A 21,447-nucleotide genomic window follows, 5' to 3' on the forward strand; every position below is an offset into this window, starting at 1 on the left:
CTTGAATGATTCCTGAATATAAAACACACGTGCACACATTTCTGAAGAGCCAGCAGGCAGGACAAAGTAAAGTGAAACCTTAAGAGTTCTCATTTTTCTATGTTCTGACTAACTAATGAAGTCTCCCTTGAGTTCCTGATAAACATACAAAACAGGAAATTCTCCTTCACTCTCAACAATAGCTATAAAGACGAACGGTAAAATTTAATTTTAAATATTGTGCAGAGACGTGAAAGCATGATTTTGAACATGATATAACTCCTTCATATAACCCAGTTTTTTACACAAGGTGTTACATTAAATAATACACATCTTACGAGGAGATAAAAACAGGGACGAATGTAGAAACACATGCATCGTTGAGAAAGCAAAGTTATACATATTAAAAATAAGCTTAACCACACAACTTGCAGTGCGAAAATATTTGCCTTGAATGATTCCTGAATACAAAACGCACGCGCACACACTTCTAAAGAGCCAGCAGGCGGGGAAAAACTCTCACTCTCAGAAGAACTCTTAAGGTTTCACCTTACTTTTTCGTGCCTGCTGGCTCTTTAGAAATTTGTGCGCGTGCGTCTTGTATTCAGGAATCACTCAAGGCAAATATTTTCACACTGCAAGTTGTGTGGTTAAGGTTACTTTTAATATGTATAACTTTTGTTTTCTCAACGATTCATTAGTTTCTATACTCGTCCCTGTTTTTATCTCCTTGTAAGATGTGTATTGTTTAATGTAACGCCTTGTGTAATATAAATGCCTAAATGCTTGCCTATTCCCACATTTTGGCTGATGATGACGCAGATCAGCGTTGAAACTAGTTCCAAGGACAAATACGTGTTATAAATAAACTATAACATTTTTGTATTGAAAAGGTGGACCGTTTTAAGTTTTCCTATCATCTTTTCTCAGTTCAGTACGGACAAAAATGAAATTCCTAGGTTTAAACACATAGATATCTCGGCACACTACCTAAGACTGCGGTAAAATGTGCTTGTGGTTCTAGTTATCACTATAAACCGAAGGTAATGGATCAGTGCGACTAGAGCAGATGTGCAGAATGCCTTGCAGACGTATGCAAGAACCATACTATCAAATGAGAGTTTGAAAGAGGGCGTATTATTGGCATGAGAGAACATGATGCATCCATCCGGGAAATTGCTGCTCGTGTGGGATGAATTGTGTCGGCAGTGCAACGGGTGTGTACAGATTGGTTCACAGAAGGCCGTAGAACACGTCGAGATGGGTCTGGTCGCACCACTCGGACCACCCTACCGAGAAGATTGACACCTCATCCGAATGGCATTGCAGGACATATCTGCATCCTACTCGGCTCTGGTGCAACAGTGGAACAGTGTAACACATCATACACTATCAAGAGTGACAGTCCGTTGCCGTTCATTATGGTCTGGGTTACTGGTGCGTTGTCCACTTCTCTGCCTACCTTTGATTAATGTGCATAAAATGCTAGACTGCAATGGTGTATGGAACGAAGTTACTGGGGACAGGAATGACAGCAGATAGTGTTTTCAAACAAATCCAGATTCTGTTTGTTTTGAAAATGATGGCCACATTTTGGTTTGCTGCAGACAGGGAAAGAAATCACATTGACTGCGTTCACACAAGGACATAAAACGCGAACTCAAGGCCGCATGGTGCAGGGTGCTATTGAGTACAACCACAAATCACAGTTGGTGTGTGTCCAGGGCACTGTGACCAGTTTGACCTACATGAATGACATCCTGCAACCTGTAGCCCCATTTCTGCAAGACACCCCGAACGGCATATTTCTGCAGGATAATGATCACATATTGCCGCACGAACAAGTGCCTTTTTGTTGCCGCAGGGTGTCGGACTGTTGTCCTGGTCCGCCTGTTCACCGGACTTGTCGCCAATCGAAAATGTGTGTGATATGGTGGAATAATGGGTGCGGCACTGTGACCCAATACAGACTACCAAAGATGAACTGTGGGACCAGGTGAATGCAGAATGGGTGGCTATACCCCAAGATGCCATTCGCACCTTACACGCGTCGATGCCATGGCGCTTGGAACAAGTTATCGTTGTCCATGGAGGACCCCAATGCCTATTACGCAACAGGACACATGCTGAACCTAGGTGACTGAAATGCTAATAGTTTCTGCAGAACATGCTAAAGAACATGTCCTGTTAGTATGAACTTCCTATCTCTAGTTTCCCTTTAAGTTAGTAAATATTTTTTAGGTATTGATATCTTTCCGTTTTTATCCACTATTTATACCATAATTCTTTCATCAGTAGTAATCTTAATTTTATTGTTGTTACTCCTTATCAGACTTGCTCGTCTTCTCATAAACCGTAATAGATTACCATGATATTTTTGATTAATGCTGTAAATCTAAAAATTGTATGTGGTTAAGCGTAAGAGGGCCAAGAGCCCTAACTTTGCCACTTTAAAAAGATGAATGAATGATTTATTATGCGTAGCACCAGACTTCCCCTGGACATGTTTTATAATTTCATCTTTCCAGGTTTGAAAACCTTGACCAGAATTGCTTAGCCACCACTTGCTTGCATTCTCATCCAGAATTTGAAATTCCTGAGATCGACTGAAACATGCTTATTAAATTGCGTTGCTGCTCTTCGGAGCTATTCCAAAAGAACATTTTGTGGCGATCATACTTTGTACTGTGAATTTTTAGTTACCTTTTGTCAAAGATTCCAATGGTTCAGATAAGATGTAGCAACAGTTACTGAGATTTCTCTTTTTAAAAAGAGCAAGAAAGGTTTCTTCGTAGTTTTCTATTAGTAGTAAGCACTGGAGAACTTTCTTCTAATAAGTCTCTTCAGATTTTAGGATTGCACCTTGATCCATTTGTTGACTGAAGGTAGTGACCTTCCTGGAAAGCACACTACCTTTAAGTTGGTTAACTACTCATCTCTTCCACTGAGTTTTGTAAATTTTTAGGGGAAGAATGCATTAAAAATTGGAACAGAAAAATATGTGGGTTTGGATATTTGATGTTTTGGATGACAGACTTTGGATAATCCACTGTATTGTATAATTTATCAGGGTTTCATTTAACCTGTGTTGTATCTTGTGGGAAAAACTTAATAAGAGATATCTCTTTTTCTTTACAGTCTGAGAAAGAGGAGAAAGACGTGGAGAAGGATGTTGAAGAGAACAAGCAGAAAGAAGAAAAAGAAGCAAAGTGAAGTGCTCATTGCTTGATCCCCCCCTTCATTCGATGTCTGACTGTGTACATGTGTGTTGTGACCCGGCTTACCTCACCGCAACGATGAGTGATCTGCTTTTTATGTTCACGTGCAAAACAAACAAAACTTTTATAAGCGTTTATAAAAAATTTGGAAGGTTATTTGTGTAGCTTTTTATGAAAAAAAAAAGAGGAAGTTTTCTATACAGGTGTACGTATAAGGGAGGAATGTCGGAGGAGCACAGGAGAAGTTGTCTCTGTAAAGGAATTGGATTTTTTTCCTTCTGAACTTTTGAGATGTTTTACTGTTCATTCCACTCTACCTTCTTAATGTTTTGTGTTCGTAGTATATGTAGGTCATAGCCATGTGAAGTTACTCTGGAGGGGAGATTTCAGAAATCTATCCTTTGGCTCAAAAATCTACTGAGACTGCAGATGTGGCTGATGTATGGTCAGTGTGAGGGTTTGGCCAGCACAATGAACTTGTGGCAGGATTGTGGATGAGAGGGGTAAAGAGCTTAATAGGAGAAGAAGTTGCTCAGATCAGTGCAAATACTGTAAGTAGGTAAAGATTAAATATGTCCCCCCCCCCCCCCTCAGAATTTATTGTAATTACCCTAATTTAAACTGTAGTGGTGCCCTTTAAACTATTGAGATTTTTCACTGCAGAATTTGTTTCACTTGGCCATGCTTTAATTAAGAATATATTTGAGAAACTAATTTTTTTAATGTGGAAAATTGAAATTAAATCCGTTCACATTTCCATGGCTAAGTGATGTTTGTCGTATGTATGAGAAATGACCTATATAGATGATCTAAAAATATTAGCTGTAAGAAAGTCATTTATTTTGGGGTCTGAAAGACATTATTACTTCCTTATCCGTCATATTGTGAAAGATGCTCCAAGCTCGAATTGTGTGTGAGAAAAGGGTGCTGTCTTTGTCCTGAGCATCCGTTGAAGTGCAAACTGTGAAGTAAGGATATAAACTCTTGGGACCAGCAGTGGACACTTTTTTATGCATGGTACAAGATCGCATCACGTTTAAAACATCGATTAATCAACGAGTCAGCCGTAGCCCCATTTCCTGAGCATCGGTAGGGATAGGAGAGAAGAAATCTTGTACGTAATTGAGGGCCAACAGTTTTCTTTCAGTGTTTTAAGGCAGCTGAAGAATCCAAGAGCTGCAAATAATGTTTATATATTATACAAGTAAGATGTATCTTTGATTTCTCTCCCCGCCACTTCAGCTTGTTTTTATGATTAGTGTAGGCATAGTTGTATTCTAAGATTTTATTAAGAAAAAAAATATAAAATACTCAAAAAATATGTGAATTTAAAAAGAAATTATGGTGTGGCATGAAAATTGAAGATGTGTATAATATATATAGTTGTATGTTTTTATGTGCTGGAAGAAGTTGTTCAGTGGGTGGTGCTTGCCCTATATGAGGAATATAGCAGTCTGAACTCCAAATGCATATCAAGAGAAGCTAACAGGAGTTTTAAATCACTGCATTACCCTCTCCCTTTAAATCCCTGTTCACTTTTTCGTTGGAAATACTCAGACTAGGATATTATTATTATTATTATTATTATTATTATTATTATTATTATTATTATTATTATTATTATTATTATTATAATACAGCATATCCTTCTTCCATACCACCACATACCTTAATTTTTAAGTATATATCAGCTTTTATATTTTTTCTTACTTCTATTTGCTTGATATGCTGTAATTCAAACCATGCCCAATAAAGTATATCATCTTGATTTTAGGTTTGACTTTTCACTTAATTTTCCTGATAAAACTCTCCTTGATTATCCAAGGTGGTCCATGATAGAGTGGGAAGGTGAAATCGCTGAATGTACCTTAGACCATAAAAGTGTTAAAATTGTTTATAGCAATCCCATGACGCCAGCAGTCGCTTCACTGCATGTGAAACATAAGTGAACAATATTAACCCTTTCAGTACCAGGTCCAGATCCTTCTATTGTGCATAGAATGCCAGACTGAAGTTAATTTTGCAGGTTCTAATTTAAAAGGTTGTTTACATAATAGAACACTTTTCCTAACAAATATCAGGGGGCGGATTTGATCTCTCTTCCCTAAATTGTTTTCCTTGAAAACAAGTTCAACCAATATCAATAAATACTGATCTGCATTTAGGGCAGTCACCCATGTGGCAGATTATCTGTTGTTTTCCTAGCCTTTTCTGAAATGATTTCAAAGAAATAGAAACTTTATTGAACATCTCCCTTGGTAAGTTATTCCAATCCCTAACTCCCCTTCCTATAAACAAATATTTGCCCCAATTTGTCCTCTTGAATTCCAACTTTATCTTCATGTTATGATCTTTCCTACTTTTCAAGACACCGCTCAAACTTATTCGTCTACTAATGTCATTACACGCCAGCTCTCCGCTGACAGCTCGGAACATACCACTTATGATATAGAAGTTGATTCCCATAGAAAACCTGAAATACTTGATCCGAATGAGTACATTTATAATACCAATATAAATGGTCCGTAATTGGACATTATAAATTGGCAGCTAACTCATTCCTGGTTGCCAACATTCCACCCCAGTGTGCTAAATTGGGCTCATCAGTTGGTAAATAGCACATCCACCAAAATGCATGGCTAGTGCATACCGTGGAGGCTACTGCGTAGACTACTTGGAGCCACCGGCAGTACCAATTATACGGGATCACTTATAAGTATACAGTTATACGAGTTTACATTTCATAGGCAGCACTTAAAGAGCACACTCATTGATGCAGTAAGAATCACCGGAGATGTGGCAATGCTGTATATTATGGCCATGCTTCCTGGATCGTGTAGTTCTGGCTACCGAATAGTGGGATGATCTAATGTTTTGTTTATTGAAGGACATCGCGCAACTGCGCGCAAAATTTTTTAGGTTAGAAGATTGTCTATATTGTATTTGATTATCAGAATGGATAACAAAACGAGCTGAGATGGCACCTGCAAAAACTTGTGTAGAAGTACACGCAAATAATATAGAACAGGTAGATACAGTTTTTCATCAGTATATGAATGATGTGGGAAAAACTTGTGGATAATGCAAACTATGAAAATGCCCAGTCATATTTTCTTCTTAATATGTTTATAGTTATCCAGATACTTGAATCTATACAAATATTCATCCAAATGTAGAATATCTATCCTTAATGCTTTTAATGGTTTGACAAATATATCCGTAGCTGTTGTGTTGTAATATGCCTAATTACTTCCCCCAAAAAATGTAAATAGTATGTTTTGATGTGCGATGCCACAATTTCAGAAACTTCTGATATAATCCGGCTAGCGACTGGTTGACTAACCTGATATAATTAGCACAAATCAACCTTAAAATAAATGGTAGTAATGCGACACAAATCTCAAAACATCATCTTCATTAATGATGAGATGGAGAGTCCTCGAGACGTTATGTTCACTCTCAGTCAAAGGAACAAAAATATTCATGTCTGTCCCTACTAAAACGAAACCACCTTTAAATTGGTCACATATTTCGCCGGGATTTTCCATCTCTACTGTGTGCACGGAAAGTATTCTATGAATGAAATGCAGCATATTCAGCAAAATCATCCTCCATCTTGCTGCAACATAAGTGAGTCACTTAAGTGTGTGTGAGAGGTCGACTTATAGCAATAATTGGGACACGTAAGTAGGTAATATGAAATGAAACCTGGCTTATAAGGGGCACTTACATGAGTGTTGCCTATGAATTTGGCCCTAAGTCTCTCATAGTGCATTGGCACTGCTAGTGCCTTCAAGTAGCCTACACAGTGGCTTCCACGGTATGCACCAGCCATGCGTCTTGGTGGGTGTGCTATAACGGACCACTTCGTCGAACAGCTTGTTTACTTTTTCCCAAGTCTTCCCAGCCCAAACCTTGCAACATTTTTGAAACGCTACTCCTTTGTCGGAAATCACCCTGAACAAGGAGAGCTCCTTTTCTTTGAATTTTTTCAAGTTCTTCGATCAAGTAATCATGGCGAGGGTCCCATACACTGGAAGCGAACTCTAGTTGGAGTCTTACCAAAGACTTATATGCCCTCTGCTTTACATCCTTACTACAACTCCTAAATACCCTCATAACCATGTGCAGAGATCTGTACCCCTTATTTACAATCCCATTTATGAGATTACCCCAATGAAGATCTTTCGTTATATTAACACTTAGGTACTTACAGTGATTCCCATAAGGAATTTTCACCCCATCAATGCAGTATTTAAACTGAGAGGACTTTTCCTATTTGTGAAACTTGCAACCTAACTTTTAACGCCGTTTATCATCATACCTTCCCCTGCTGTCCATCTCACAACATTGAGGTCATTTTGCAGTTGCTCACAATCTTGTAACTTATTCATTACTATGTACAGAATAACATCTGCAAAAAGCCTTCTCTCATTGAACTTCTGTACTCATATCATTTATATATATAAGAAAACATAAAGGTCCAATAATACAGCCTTGAGGAATTCCCCCCTTAATTATTACAGGGTTATATAAAGCTTCGCCTACTCTAATTCTCAGAGATCGTTTTTCTACAACTATAGCAACCCATTGACACTCTATTGTCTAGTCCAGTTGCACTCATTTTTGGCAGTAGTCCCCCATGATCCACCCTATCATATGCTTTAGACAGGCCACATTAAAATGAAAATGTTAAAGGTTCACCTTTTCAATACCACGAATGTTTGATGTGAATATATATTACATAACATTTAAAGAAGATTGGTACTAGTTTCGACGCTCATTGCGTGTCATCAGCCAACAAATCAATTGAGCAAAATACAACCTATCAAATAACAATATATAACACATGATAGCACCTACAAGACAAATGTTAAACTATGACTAGTTGAAATATAAAACGCATGACAGCAAATACGAGGGTTAATGTTAAAAGTTAAATTGTTTCAAGTTAAAACAATGAAAGCAAAACAGAAGGTAACAATAGTTAGGGTACGATACACGAGAAAATAGTCCAGCTTGAAGTTCGTAGAAAAACATTAAAGTGTATCTATATACAACATTTAAATGCACCTACTAAGGCAAATTTTAAATGTAATGTTAAAATGATGAGGGTTATGGTGCGTATGACCATCTAAAACGCATGACACTGTTAGATTATAACCAGTTGAAATGATGAGGTGCGTCTGACCGTAAAATATAACATTTTTGAGAAGGTATCCCAGTTGAAGAGTCTCGATAAACAAGAGAATAGTCCAGGTTGAGGTGCATTGATCATAAGGCAACATATGTATGTTATCAGTGGAAAGAATAAACCTTGTTCTCATAAGTTGCGGTAATTAACAGGCTTAATTCAGGTGGTTTCGAAGCCAGCAATGGGGTCGTGTGAAGGTAATATCCGTTATAATGAATAAAACGGACTATGTCTCTAAAAGTAAAGAATTTTTTAATAGCAGCACCTTTTCAATAATTAAGAAAGACCCAACCCAACAAATTTTGCGACAATTAACCCGCGAGGACTCGCCGCGCGGTCTTTTTGACCGCACATTCATGTATTCACTTGTAATCTGCAATGAACTTACAACTCGTCTTGCTCTTGCTTCTTTTATCCTTCGCTGGAGAGTTGACAACGCTAGTGCAGTAAGAATCTAAATTTGTTGTCCATTGTTATCGGGAGGACGAAACTCTGACCTCGACGGAAGTTGCGGTCTTTTCCACCGCGCGCGAGGCCTTGCGTTTGGCGTTGTTCTTTTGTTTGTGTTCTGTAAAGATACGTTTGCATAGGATTTTGGGTACTGAAAAAGGTGACTAACGTCACCAAACTGTAAATCAGACAATGGTCGCTGTGCTTACTGTGACAGAAAGAAGAATCGGAAAACCAAAACTAAATGAGTTTCATGTTCACATTTCATATGTAAAGAGCACACATGGCCATCATGTGTCCAGTGCGCGGAGAAAAGTGTTGAAATCGAACAGGAGGAGAGGAATGATGACTAAATTCTTCAGCATTTGCGAGATCTGGCAAGTTCTGAACGGTTTTCCTGTATTGCACTCAGTGTTTAGTTCAGAGATTTGTTTTGAAGCAGCCATAGGTGATGAAAATTACTAATGACTGGTGCATTGGGACTTGAGTGGGTTTTCATTCTTTAATTTTTATTATTGTTTGCATTTTACATTTCAAGAGTTCAATTTTTAAACATCGGTGGCCATAAGTTCAAAGTAGTCAATTGAAATGAATGTCTTTATTTTGTGTCTTGTAGATTTTCTCAGCTGATTAGACATACATTTGTGTAATAAAGCTATGATATGACGTTTCGGTGTATTGTGTTCGAAAAAATAATTTGTGCATTAAATAATGGCCCAGGGATTCTGTGCGGTTGAAAAGACCGCGCGAGTTCTGGCGAAAAAATATCAGTGAGAGTTCTCCTGGGTTAAAACAAACCCTAAAGGACACTTCCTTTCTTTTCACAGACCATGAAAAATCTAAGCTTTTCAATATGAACCCGGGACTTCCTACAGCTAAAGCCCTTCAAAGATTCACAAGGCCAACATCCCTATCCGCCGTATTAACTATAGGCATAGTCCTCTGTATAAAGCCTCTCGATTTGTCCAAAGTTTCTTGGCTAAGAACTACCATTTTCTTGCCAATAAGTCTATTAAAAACACCATTGAACTAATTGACAAACTAAACACCTTTGACTTGCAACCTAACCACTCCCTTCATTTTGACATAGTCAACATGTATCCAAACATACAAACAGCAAAGCTTTTCCCTATTATTGAAAGCAACTTAAAGAAATGCAGTCCTCTTAGCAAACTTGAAATACTGAACTTCATCTCCATTCTGAAATTAGTCGTCAATAATAACTTTTTCACTTTTGACAAAACTATTTACCAACAAGATGGATTAGCAATGGGTTCACCCGCCTCTGGTAACTTGGCGGAGGTTTATTTAGATTATCTGGAACACTCTAAAATCAACAACAAATTTCCCAACATTCTTCTGTGGGCCAGATACGTGGATGACACATTCGTAATGATGAACGAAGAAATTAAGAACGCGGCCTCTACCCTTCACGATCTTAACAGCATTGATCCCCCACATTAAATTTACACTCGAGTCTGAAGCAAACAGGTTAATCAATTTTTTAGATTTGACCATTCATAGACACTCTTCCTCTTTATTGTACAAAATCTTCAGGAAACCCACACAAACTGCAACTACCATTTGTCAAGACTCCACACATCCCCAAGCACACAAACGTGCTACCTATAATAGTTTAGTCCACCGTGCCTTCACAATACCCATGTCAAAGAAAGATTTGAACAACGAACTTGATACTATTCGTGCAATCGCCAAATTTAACGGTTACAATACGCCCTTTATAGAACGGATTATCAACAAGTTCAGACACAGACCTAAGACCACTCTTACTAAAGAAATATCTAAAGACGCCACTTCTTCCACCTTTACTTTCAACAAAGATGTCTAAAAAATCACCAATCTCTTCAGAAGACATAACGTAAAAATTTCCTTCAGAACAAATAACAGGAATTCTGAAATTCTGCACAATTCCCCATCAGTTAACATGTTCAATACTTTCTTAAAGTCCGGAATCTACAGTTTCAAATGCAATGACTGCAATTCCTCATACGTTGGGCAAACAGGACACAGTTCCACGATTAGATATTCAGAGCACGTCAACGCTATAAGATACAATTAAGTTTTCAGCACTAGGTCAACATGACTCAAACCACAAATTTACTGACATTGAACACAATTTAGAGATCCTTCAAATGGCCAATAAAGTACCTCCTGAATATAATCGAAAATTATTTTATCCATTTCGATCAATACTTTAATACTAACTTCAACTTAAATGAAATGTCTGATAAGCCTAATATCCTTTTCGATTTCTTAATTAACTTGTTTAAAACTATCAGATTTCCAAACACTAGCGCTATCTTTCAAGCCATGTGCAATACACATTCCCGTCACTTACCCCCACTACCTCATCCCTCTGCCCCACCATAGCCCTACTCCTCAGCTTTAGCTCCTCTATCCCCTTCCCCTCTCCTCACTCTCCCATCCCTTCTGCTGCTACTTGGCCTCCATTATTGCTCTCTTCAATAGCCCAGCTCCTCTCCTTTCAACATCTGTGCCATCACGCTACTCAAGGTGAGTTCGCCTCCTTTACCTTATATTTCTTTTGGCTATATACATTTATATCGTGCCTAATCTGGCTTTCAATCTTTTCGTCAGGTCTCCACGTTTCCATACTGAACTGGGAATCGTGACGTTAATTCAAATTATGATCTTCACACGACCTCATTGTTGGCTTCGAAACCACCTGAATTAAGCCTGTTAATTACAGCAACTTACGAGAATAAGGTTTATTCTTCCCACTGATAACATATGTTGCCTTATGATCAATGCACCTCAAGCTGGACTATTCTCTTATTTATGAAGACTCAACAACTGGGATACCTTCTCAAAAATGTTATATTTTACGGTCAGATGCACCTCATCATTTCAACTGGTTATAATCTAACAGTGACATTATAGGTGCTGTCATGTGTTTTAGATGGTCATACGCACCATGCCCTGATAATTTTAACGTTACATTTAAAATTTGCCTTAGTAGGCTCATTTAAATGTTGTATATACACACCTAATGTTCTACAAACCTCAAGCTGGACTATTTTCTTGTGTATCATATCCTTAACTATAGTTAACTTCTCTGTTTTGCTTTCATTGTTTTAACTTGAAACAATTTAACTTTTAACATTAATCCTCATATTTGCTGTCATGTATTTTATATTTCAACTAGTCATAGTATAACATTTGTCTTCTAGGTGCTATCATATGTTATATATTGCTATTTGATAAGTTGTATTTTGCTCAATTGATTTGTTGGCTGATGACGTGCAATGAGCGTCGAAACTTGTACCAATCTTCTTTAAACGTTATGTAATACATATTCACATCAATAAACATCCATGGTGTTGAAAAGGTGGACCTTTAAAATTTTCATTTTACTGTAATCCCAGTTCAATACGGATCAAAATGAAGTTTCTAACTTTCAATTAGACAGGTCAATCGCAATACAGTCCATTTGACCTCCTGAATGAAAGATATCTGCTATATCTTGCTGGAATCCTAAAAGTTGAGCTTTAGTGGAACAACCTTTCCTAAACCTAAACTGCCTACTATCGAAACAGTTATTAATTTTGCAAACATGTCAAACATAATCAGGAAGAATGCTTTCCCAAAGCTTACACGCAATGCATGTCAAACTTACTGGCCTGTAATTTTCAGCTTTATGCCCATCACTTTTTCCTTTATACACATGGGCTACTATAGCAACTCTCCATTAATTTGGTATAGCTCCTTCATGCAAACAATCAAATAAGTACTTCATATATGATACTATAACCCAACCCATTGTCTTTAGTATATCCCCAGAAATCTTATCAATTCCACCTGCTTTTCTAGTTTCCAACCTTTGTATCTTATTGTGAATGTTGCTGTTATCATATTTCAAGTTTTAATTCTTTAGCATTAGTCACCTGTATCTGCACACTATCCTTGTAACCAACAATCTTTACATACTGCTGACTGAATACTTCTGCCTTTTGAAGATCCTTGCATACACACTCCCCTTGTTCATTAATGATTCCTGGAATGTTGTTCTTGGAACCTGTTTCTGCCTTAAAGTACCTCTACATGCTCTCCCATTTTTCACTAAAATTTGTATGACTGCCAATTAAGCTTGCCATGTTATTCTTAGGTTACTTTGTTGCTAGATTCAATTTCCTAGTAAGTTCCTTCAATTTTTCCTTACTTCCACTGCCATTTCTAACTTTCTTTTCAATCTGCACTTTCTTCTTAGTTCTTTATTTTTCTATTACAATAAGATGGGTCTTTATTATTCCTTTCCACCTTTAAAGATACAATTCTATTTTCACATTCCTGGACAATTGCTTTAAACCCATCCCAGAGTCTGTTTACATTTTTATTTATAGTTTTCCACAGATCGTACTTAACATTTTAGAAACTGCCTCATGCCTGATCTATCAGCCATATGGTACTGCTTAATAGTCCTACTTTTAAGACCTTCCCTTCTATCATGTTTTTTAACTACGACAAAAAAAGCTTCACGATCACTAATGCCATCTATTATTTCGGTTTCTCTATAGAGCTCGTCAGGTTTTACCAGCACTACATCTAGGATATTTTCTCTCTTTTTGCTTCCATAACTTACTTAATCAGCTGTCCTTCCCATATTATTTGTCATGCTTTTTGTCGTTTGCATTACCTTCCCAATTGACATTTGGTAAATTCAGATCTTACATGTTAAGAGTCTCATTATGATAGCTGTATTGGAGTATAGAATGTAAAGTTTCAGACACTTCGGGTTTGTGGTTTTTAATAAATTTGTTTGAAACTTTTTTAAATTCAGAACTCCTGCTACAATCGCATTCCTTTCCATGTAGTTTCCCACATAACTGATTATCTTATCGAATCATTCTAAATCAGTCAGCTCTACCCTTTCCCGGTCTGTACGCTCCAAAGGCATAAAGTTGCGTATCATCTTTAGAAATGAACCTTACACCTAGAATTCCATGTTCGTCATCTTTAACTTGTTCATAGCTTACAAATTTTCTTTCACCAGACTGAATACTCCCCCTTCCATCATTCCTATCCTCTAAGATACACACTACAGTTCCATGAGAAAATTTCTGCATTCATATATATATTTCCTCAGCTGTGATAAACCCTTATTACAGTATCTGGTAAGTACATACACTGTGATCAGAAGTATCCAGACACCCCCAAAAACATGCATTTTTCGTCTTAGGTGCATTGTGCTGCCACCTACTGCCAGGTACTACATAGCAGCGACTTCAGTAGCCATTATAGACATCGCGAGAAAGCAGAATGGGGCGCTGGGCGGACCTCACGGACTTCGAACATGGTCAGGTCATTAGGTGTCACTTGTGTCAGAAGTGTGAGATTTCCACACTCTGGAAACATCCCTAGGTTTACTGTTTCTGATGTGATAGTGATGTGGCAATGTGAATGGACACGTACAGCATGAAAGTGTACAGGCCGACCTTGTCTGTTGACTGACAGAGACCGCTGACGGTTGAAGAGGCACATCAATTCAATCAATACTGTTCTGCATTTAGGGCAGTTGCCCAGGTGGCAGATTCCCTATCCGTTGTTTTCCTTGCCTTTTCTTAAATGATTTCAAAGAAATTTCAAATTTATTGAACATCTCCCTTGGTAAGTTATTCCAATCCCTAACTCCCCTTCCTATAAATAAATATTTGCCAGAGTTTGTCCTCTTGAATTCGAACTTTATCTTCATATTGTGATCTTTCCTACTTTTAAAGACGCCACTCAAACTTATTCGTCTATAGTTGGGGACAAAACATGGAACAGTTTTCCGTGGTTTCCCATTTTCACACCAGAAAAATGCTGGGGCTGTACCTTAATTAAGGCCACGGCCGCTTCCTTCCAACTCCTAGGCCTTTCCTATCCCATCGTCGCCATAAGACCTATCTGTGTCGGTGCGACACGTAAAGCCCCTACCAAAAAACAAAAACATGACCTCAGTTCTTGGAAGTGACTTGGAAGCCAGCTGTAAATCCCACCCTGCACCCTGCTGAGTTAATGAGCTCTATGTGATCCTTGCTTGGTATGGAGAGGTTGCCAAATCACTCTCTTCAGTCTTGACTCTTTCTTCATGCCGAGTGCAGTGCAGTGAGCTTAGTGAGCATTATTAATAGTAAGATATGAAAGAGCTGATATTTGTAATATTTATAACTTACAAGTTTACCGTAAGAGCAGTAATGTGTGTATTGTTCCGGCCGTGGGTAAATCAAGAATCGGTGCAACGAAGCGGAATTAAATCAGCTGCTTGGACCTTCTTCTTCACCAAGAACTCCAACTAAGTGACAAAAATGTGATTGGCAGATGTGTTGAATTACGAAAACAAACCGTAATTTGGTGAGGAACATTAAACATTTCTTACGAGGTGTTTTAGGAAATGGCGGTGTTATAACTGGTGAAAATTTAAATAATTTAGCATCGGAAGCGACAGGAATCTGTGTTACTACGGTAAAGAGAAGATACTACGACGCTTAGGACCATCTGTAATAGTTAAGGATAATGCCTCCTACCACAGCCGTGTGTTTAAGCCTGAATCCAATCAATCCTGGAATATATGATCGATAAAAATATTTCTGCCTCTTGTCCTGTTCGCAAAATATAAGTACTCCTCGAAATTATTATGGAGAACACGCCTATTGGAGGAATAAAAACGTATGTTGTACAGCAATTGGCAGCTAGTTATGGACACAGTCTTGCGCATACCGCCGTACCACTGCATTTTAATCCCATTGAGGTGGTGTGGGCGGAGATAAAAAGGGGAACCGCATCACAAGATCTAAGAAAGAAACCATTGGAAGAAATTATTCAATCACTGAAGGAAGCCTGTATGCTCGTGACACCTGTAAAGCGGAGAAATTACATCAGCCACATGGAGAAAATAGAAAATAGCTACAAGAATATTCAGTCCATATTTGACAATGAGAAGATTTGTATACGACTAACAGATTGTTCTGGTTCTGAGGAGGAAGACGACTACGACGAGGATTAAGGTAAAATTTTAATAAGAAGAAATATAATGGTTAATCTTTATGCACCGGTGTATTATGATACTCGATTTAAAATGTTAAACTAGTAGTACTTTTTGTAATATTTTCTTTCCGCGGATTGCTTGTTGTACTCTAGTTGTAGTTCTTGTTGTAGTTGGGTAAGTATATTGCCACCTTTTCCCAATTGAGATGTGTTTGTTGATACTGGCGACATCAAATGAATAAAATTGCAGCATTCTGGCAGATTACTTCAAGAATTTACTTAATTGCTCTAAACCGCAAAGCGCCATTGAGACCAAGGAACTTTTACTCAGATACCCAGATTCCAGACCACCCGACAGAGATGAAATCAAGCGCCACATTGCCCGTCTCAAAAATAACAAAGCGCCGGGGGAAGACTCAGTAGTAGTAGTAGTAGTAGTAGTAGTAGTAGTAGTAGTAGTAGTAGTAGTAGTAGAACTATGGAAATGTGCCCCGAAGGAATCACTTGATATCTTGCAAAAGCAAATAGAAGAAATTTGGAACAAGGAGACCCTACCCGAAGATTGGAAAATAGCTTTGATCCATCCATTACACAAAAAAGGCAGCATGAAGAACATCAACAACTACAGAGGAATATCTTTGCTACCCGTGACTTACAAAATTCTATCACTTGCCATCCTGGAGCGTTTGGAAGCACAAGTCGAACATCAAATAGGTAAATACCAAGAAGGGGTTCAGAAAAGGTCGCTCAACAGCTGAACAAATACCAAATCTAAAAACGATCATCCGATATTGTACAGTAAGGTCCAAGCAATAGGCCTATGTGTCTGTCTTTGTGGACTTGAAGAAAGCGTACGACTCCATTGACCGGGAAGTCCTGCTAAACATCTTAATGAATTTGGAGTTCATTTGAAACTGCTGGCATTAATTAGAGCCACCCTGACCGATACAAAATCCAAGGTGAAGTTCCACGGATGTCTCTCGCATTCCTTTGACATCAAAACAGGAGTCAGACAAGATGGGCTATTCTCGATACTCTTCAACTGTGTTCTTGAAAAGATCATCAGAACCTGGCGGGTGAGATTACAGGAAACAAACTACAGTCCATTGAGAATAGGAACCAAATCCAAGGGGATCGCAACAGACTGCTTAGCATTTGCCGATGATATTGCTGTTCTCTCAAACGACATAGAAACCGCTATAGCTCAAGTTGAAATTTTAAAGGAAATTGCTGAACAAACTGGTTTGCAGATATCGTTTATCAAACAGAAGTAATGGCTAACATAAAAGAGGCTCCACCAGAACTCCATACAAAATACGGGGGCATCACCCGAGTAGACAAATTCAAATACCTGGGTGAGATCATCATGAAAAATGGACTGGACAAAGAAGCACTTCAGGAGCGAGTACGCACACTGGAAGTAGCCTACCAAACATCCCGCACAATCTACAACAAAAAATGCCTTTCCCAAAACACCAAGATACGTCACTATGAAACAGTTCTGAAGCCAGTAGTTCTATATGCAGCCGAAACCCTGTCTCTAAGTGCCAACAAAGGACTCCTTGAAGAACTGGAGAAAAGAACGCAAAATTGTGAGAGGAATCTTGGGATCAAAGTACAGAAATGGAATCCATCAAAAGAGATCCAACAAGGAAGTCTACAGCAAAATAGAGAAAATTACCGACACAATCAGAAAAAGACGGGCACGATTTTACGGTCATATGAAAATAATGGACGGAAGAAAGTTAACTAAAGAAATCTTTCACTTTTTTGATTCAAGCCCCAAAACCACAATTCCCTGGTTTAGAAATACCAAAGAAGACATGCAAATGCTACATATCTCAGCTGAAGACGCTCTTAAAAGAGATCTCTTCCGCAAGAAAATATTGTCGAACGGGCTAAACCGAGACGAGGACATAGGAGCGTAAGCAGGCCCACTCACAAAGAATGAGGGAAATTTGGGCTGTAAAGAAGGCCAAGTTCAGTGTCAAATGCAACAAGACTTAACGTGGTCCTTGAGGGCCCCAGCGAATTATTATTATATATATGATGGATCATGTTTGTGGGTTACTGTAGTCACGTCCTAGTTCGTGAACCATGGGCAACGGCTGAGTGGCCTAGTAAGTGGTCCTGAGAGTCGGGATACCAGTTACTATGGAATGGGAGTGGGCATTTCGGACATATTCTGAGTCGTGGCCCTCCTGCTCAGGCGGCTAGGACTATACAATCCACCGGTGGTCCATAACCCGTTAGAGGAGAGATCCTCACTTGGACTATGTGTAAGTAGGGCAGCATTCTGCTTCATGAATTTACCGAGCTCAGAACATTTTAAGCAAGCCTCGGACCTATGGGAGTAACGGAGTCGCACTCCCATTTGACAGGCGAGGGACTCCTCGGAAACAAGTTGGCGAACGAAATGGAATTCGATGGGGAGCTATCAATATTAATGGCGCTTACGGAAGAAAGTAGAACTGGCTGAGTCAGCAAAGAGGATGCATCTGGATGTGCTAGGAGTAAGTGATATTCGGGTAAGGGGAGATGACGAGGAAGATATAGGAGATTATAAAGTGTACTTGACGGGTGTTAGAAAGGGAAGGGCAGAGTCTGCGGTAGGGCTCTTTATCAGGAATACAATTGCACGGAACATAGTTTCTGTTGGGCACGTAAATGAGCGAATAATGTGGGTAGATTTGTCAGTTGGAGGAATTAGGACTAGAATTGTGTCCGTGTATTCATCATGTGAGGGTGCGAATGAGGATGAAGTTGACAACTTTTATGAAGCAGTGAGTGACATCGTGGTCAGGGTCAACACCAAGGATAGAATAGTGCTAATGGGCGATTTCAATGCGGGAGTTGGGAATAGAACTGAAGGATACGAAAGGGTGTTTGTAAATGTGGGGATGGAAGCTAATGGGAATGGGAAGCGTTTGCTGAACTTCTGTGCTAGTATGGATTTAGCTGTCGAATACATTCTTCAAGCATAAGGCTATTCACCGCTACACATGGGAGGCTAGGGGTACCAGATCCATAATAGACTATATCTTAACCGACTTCGAATTCAGGAAATCTGTTAGGAATGTAAGTTTTTCGCGGATTTTTCGATGATAGAGATCACTATCTGATCTGTAGTGAACTACGTATCTCTAGGCCTAGGGTAGAGAAAGTGAAATGTCTGCAAACGAATAAGGGTAGAAAATCTGCAGGACGAGGAAATTAGAAGTACATGGATATGATTAGTGAGAAGTTTCGAACACTAGACAGTAAGCAGTTTCAGGATATAGAAAGTGAATGGGTGGCATACAGGGATGCTGTAGTAGAAACAGCAAGGGAATGCCTAGGAACAACTGTGTGTAAAGATGGGTAAAGGCGAACATCTTGGTGGAATGATGAAGTGAGAGCAGCTTGTAAACGTAAAAAGAAGGCTTATCAAAAATGGCTCCAAAGAAGGACCGAGGCAGACAGGGAGTTGTACGTAGATGAAAGAAACAGAGCGAAGCAAATAGTTGTTGAATCCAAAAAGAAGTCCTCGGAAGATTTTGGTAAAAACTTGGAAAGGCTAGGTCAAGCAGCAGGGAAACCTTTCTGGACAGTAATAAAGAATCTTAGGAAGGGAGGGAAAAAGGAAATGAACAGTGTTTCGAGTAATTCAGGTGAACTGATAATAGATCCCAGGGATTCACTGAAGAGGTGGAGGGAATATTTTGAACATCTTCTCAATGTAAAAGGAAATCAGCCAGGTGGTGTTGTGAACAGCCAAGCAAATGGGGAGGAGGAAAATGATGTTGGTGAAATTATGCTTGAGGAAGTGGAGAGTATGGTAAATAAACTCCATTGTCATACGGCAGCAGGAATAGATGAAATTAGACCTGAAATGGTGAAGTATAGTGGGAAGGCAGGGATGAAATGGCTTCATAGAGTAGTAAAACTAGCATGGAGTGTTGGTAAGGTACGTTCAGATTGGGCAAAAGCAGTAATTGCACCTATCTATAAGCAAGGGAACAGGAAGGATTGCAACGACTATCGAGGTATCTCATTGATTAGTATACCAGGCAAAGTATTCACTGGCATTTTGGAAGGGAGGGTGCGATCAGTCGTTGAGAGGAAGCTGGATGAAAACTAGTGTGGTTTCAGGATCAGATTTTCAGTATGCGCCAGGTAATTGAAAAATGCTACGAGATGAATAGGCAGTTGTTTGTTTTATAAATCTGGAGAAAGCTTATGACAGGGTACCGAGGGAAAAGATGTTCGCCATACTGGGGGGACTATGGAATTAAAGGCAGATTATTAAAAGCAATCGAAGGCATTTATGTTGACAATTGGGCTTCACTGAAAATTGATGGTAGAATGAGTTCTTGGTTCAGGGTACTGACAGGGGTTAGACAAGGCTGTAATCTTTCACCTTTGCTGTTCGTAGTTTACATAGATCATCTGCTGAAAGGTATAAAATGGCAGGGAGGGTTTCAATTAGGTGGAAATGTAGTAAACAGTCTGGCCTATGCTGACGATTTGGTCCTAATGGCAGATTGTGCCGAAAGCCTACAATCTAATATCTGGGAACTAGAAAATAGGTGCAATGCGTATGGTATGAAAATTAGCCTCTCGAAGACTAAGGTGATGTCAGTAGGTAAGAAATTCAACAGAATTGAATGTCAGATTGGTGATACAAAGCTAGAACAGGTCGATAATTTCAAGTATTTAGGTTGTGTGTTCTCCCAGGATGGTAATATAGTGAGATTGGATCAAGGTGTAGGAAAGCTAATGCAGTTAGCTCGCAGTTGCGATCAACAGTATTCTGTAAGAAGGAAGTCAGCTCCCAGACGAAACTATCTTTACATCGGTCTGTTTTCAGACCAACTTTGCTTTACGGGAGCGAAAGCTGGGTGGACTCAGGATATCTTATTCATGAGTTAGAAGTAAGACATGAAAGTAGCAAGAATGATTGCTGGTACAAACAGGTGGGAACAATGGCAGGAGGGTACTCGGAATGAGGAGATAAAGGGTAATTTAGGAATGAACTCGATGGATGAAGCTGTACGCATAGACCGGCTTCGGTAGTGGGGTCATGTGAGGCGAATGGAGGAGGATAGGTTACCTAGGAGAATAATGGACTCTGTTATGGAGGGTAAGAGAAGTAGAGGTAGACCAAGACGACGATGGTTATACTCGGTTTCTAATGATTTGAAGATAAGGGGTATAGAAGTAAATGAGGCCACAACACTAGTTGCAAATCGAGGATTGTGGCGACGTTTAGTAAATTCACAGAGGCCTGCAGACTGAACGCTGAAAGGCATAACAGTCTATAGTGATGATATATATAACGCTGCTCAGCCCGAAGGCCCGCAGATTACGAGGTGCCGTGTGGTCAGCACGACTAATTCTCTCGAGGGTTATTCTTGGCTTCCTAGACCGGGGCCGCTTTTTTTTTCACTGTCAGATAGCTCCTCAATTCTAATCACATAGGCAGAGTGGACCTCGAACCAGCCCTCAGGTCCAGGTAAAAAATCTCTGACTTGGCCGGGAATCGAACCGGGGCCTCCGGTTGAGAGGCAGGCACACTACCACTACACCACGGGGCCGGCAAATATTTATGGATAATAAAGT

General features: G+C 39.2%; 1 protein-coding gene across 1 annotated transcript in view; it reads left to right on the plus strand.

Moving 5' to 3' along the window:
• Window positions 1-4,970, plus strand: part of fax (failed axon connections) — a 301,195-nt gene extending 296,225 nt beyond the window's left edge. Inside the window, exon 7 of the mRNA XM_067140266.2 lies at window positions 3,118-4,970. Within this exon, the coding sequence (XP_066996367.1) occupies window positions 3,118-3,192 (75 nt within the window). The 3' untranslated portion in view covers window positions 3,193-4,970. The remainder of the gene's footprint in view (window positions 1-3,117) is intronic.
• Window positions 4,971-21,447: the final 16,477 nt, after the last annotated feature.

This window comes from Anabrus simplex, chromosome 2, assembly GCF_040414725.1.
Source record: "Anabrus simplex isolate iqAnaSimp1 chromosome 2, ASM4041472v1, whole genome shotgun sequence".
In the NCBI taxonomy this organism is placed as follows: Eukaryota; Metazoa; Arthropoda; class Insecta; order Orthoptera; family Tettigoniidae; genus Anabrus; species Anabrus simplex.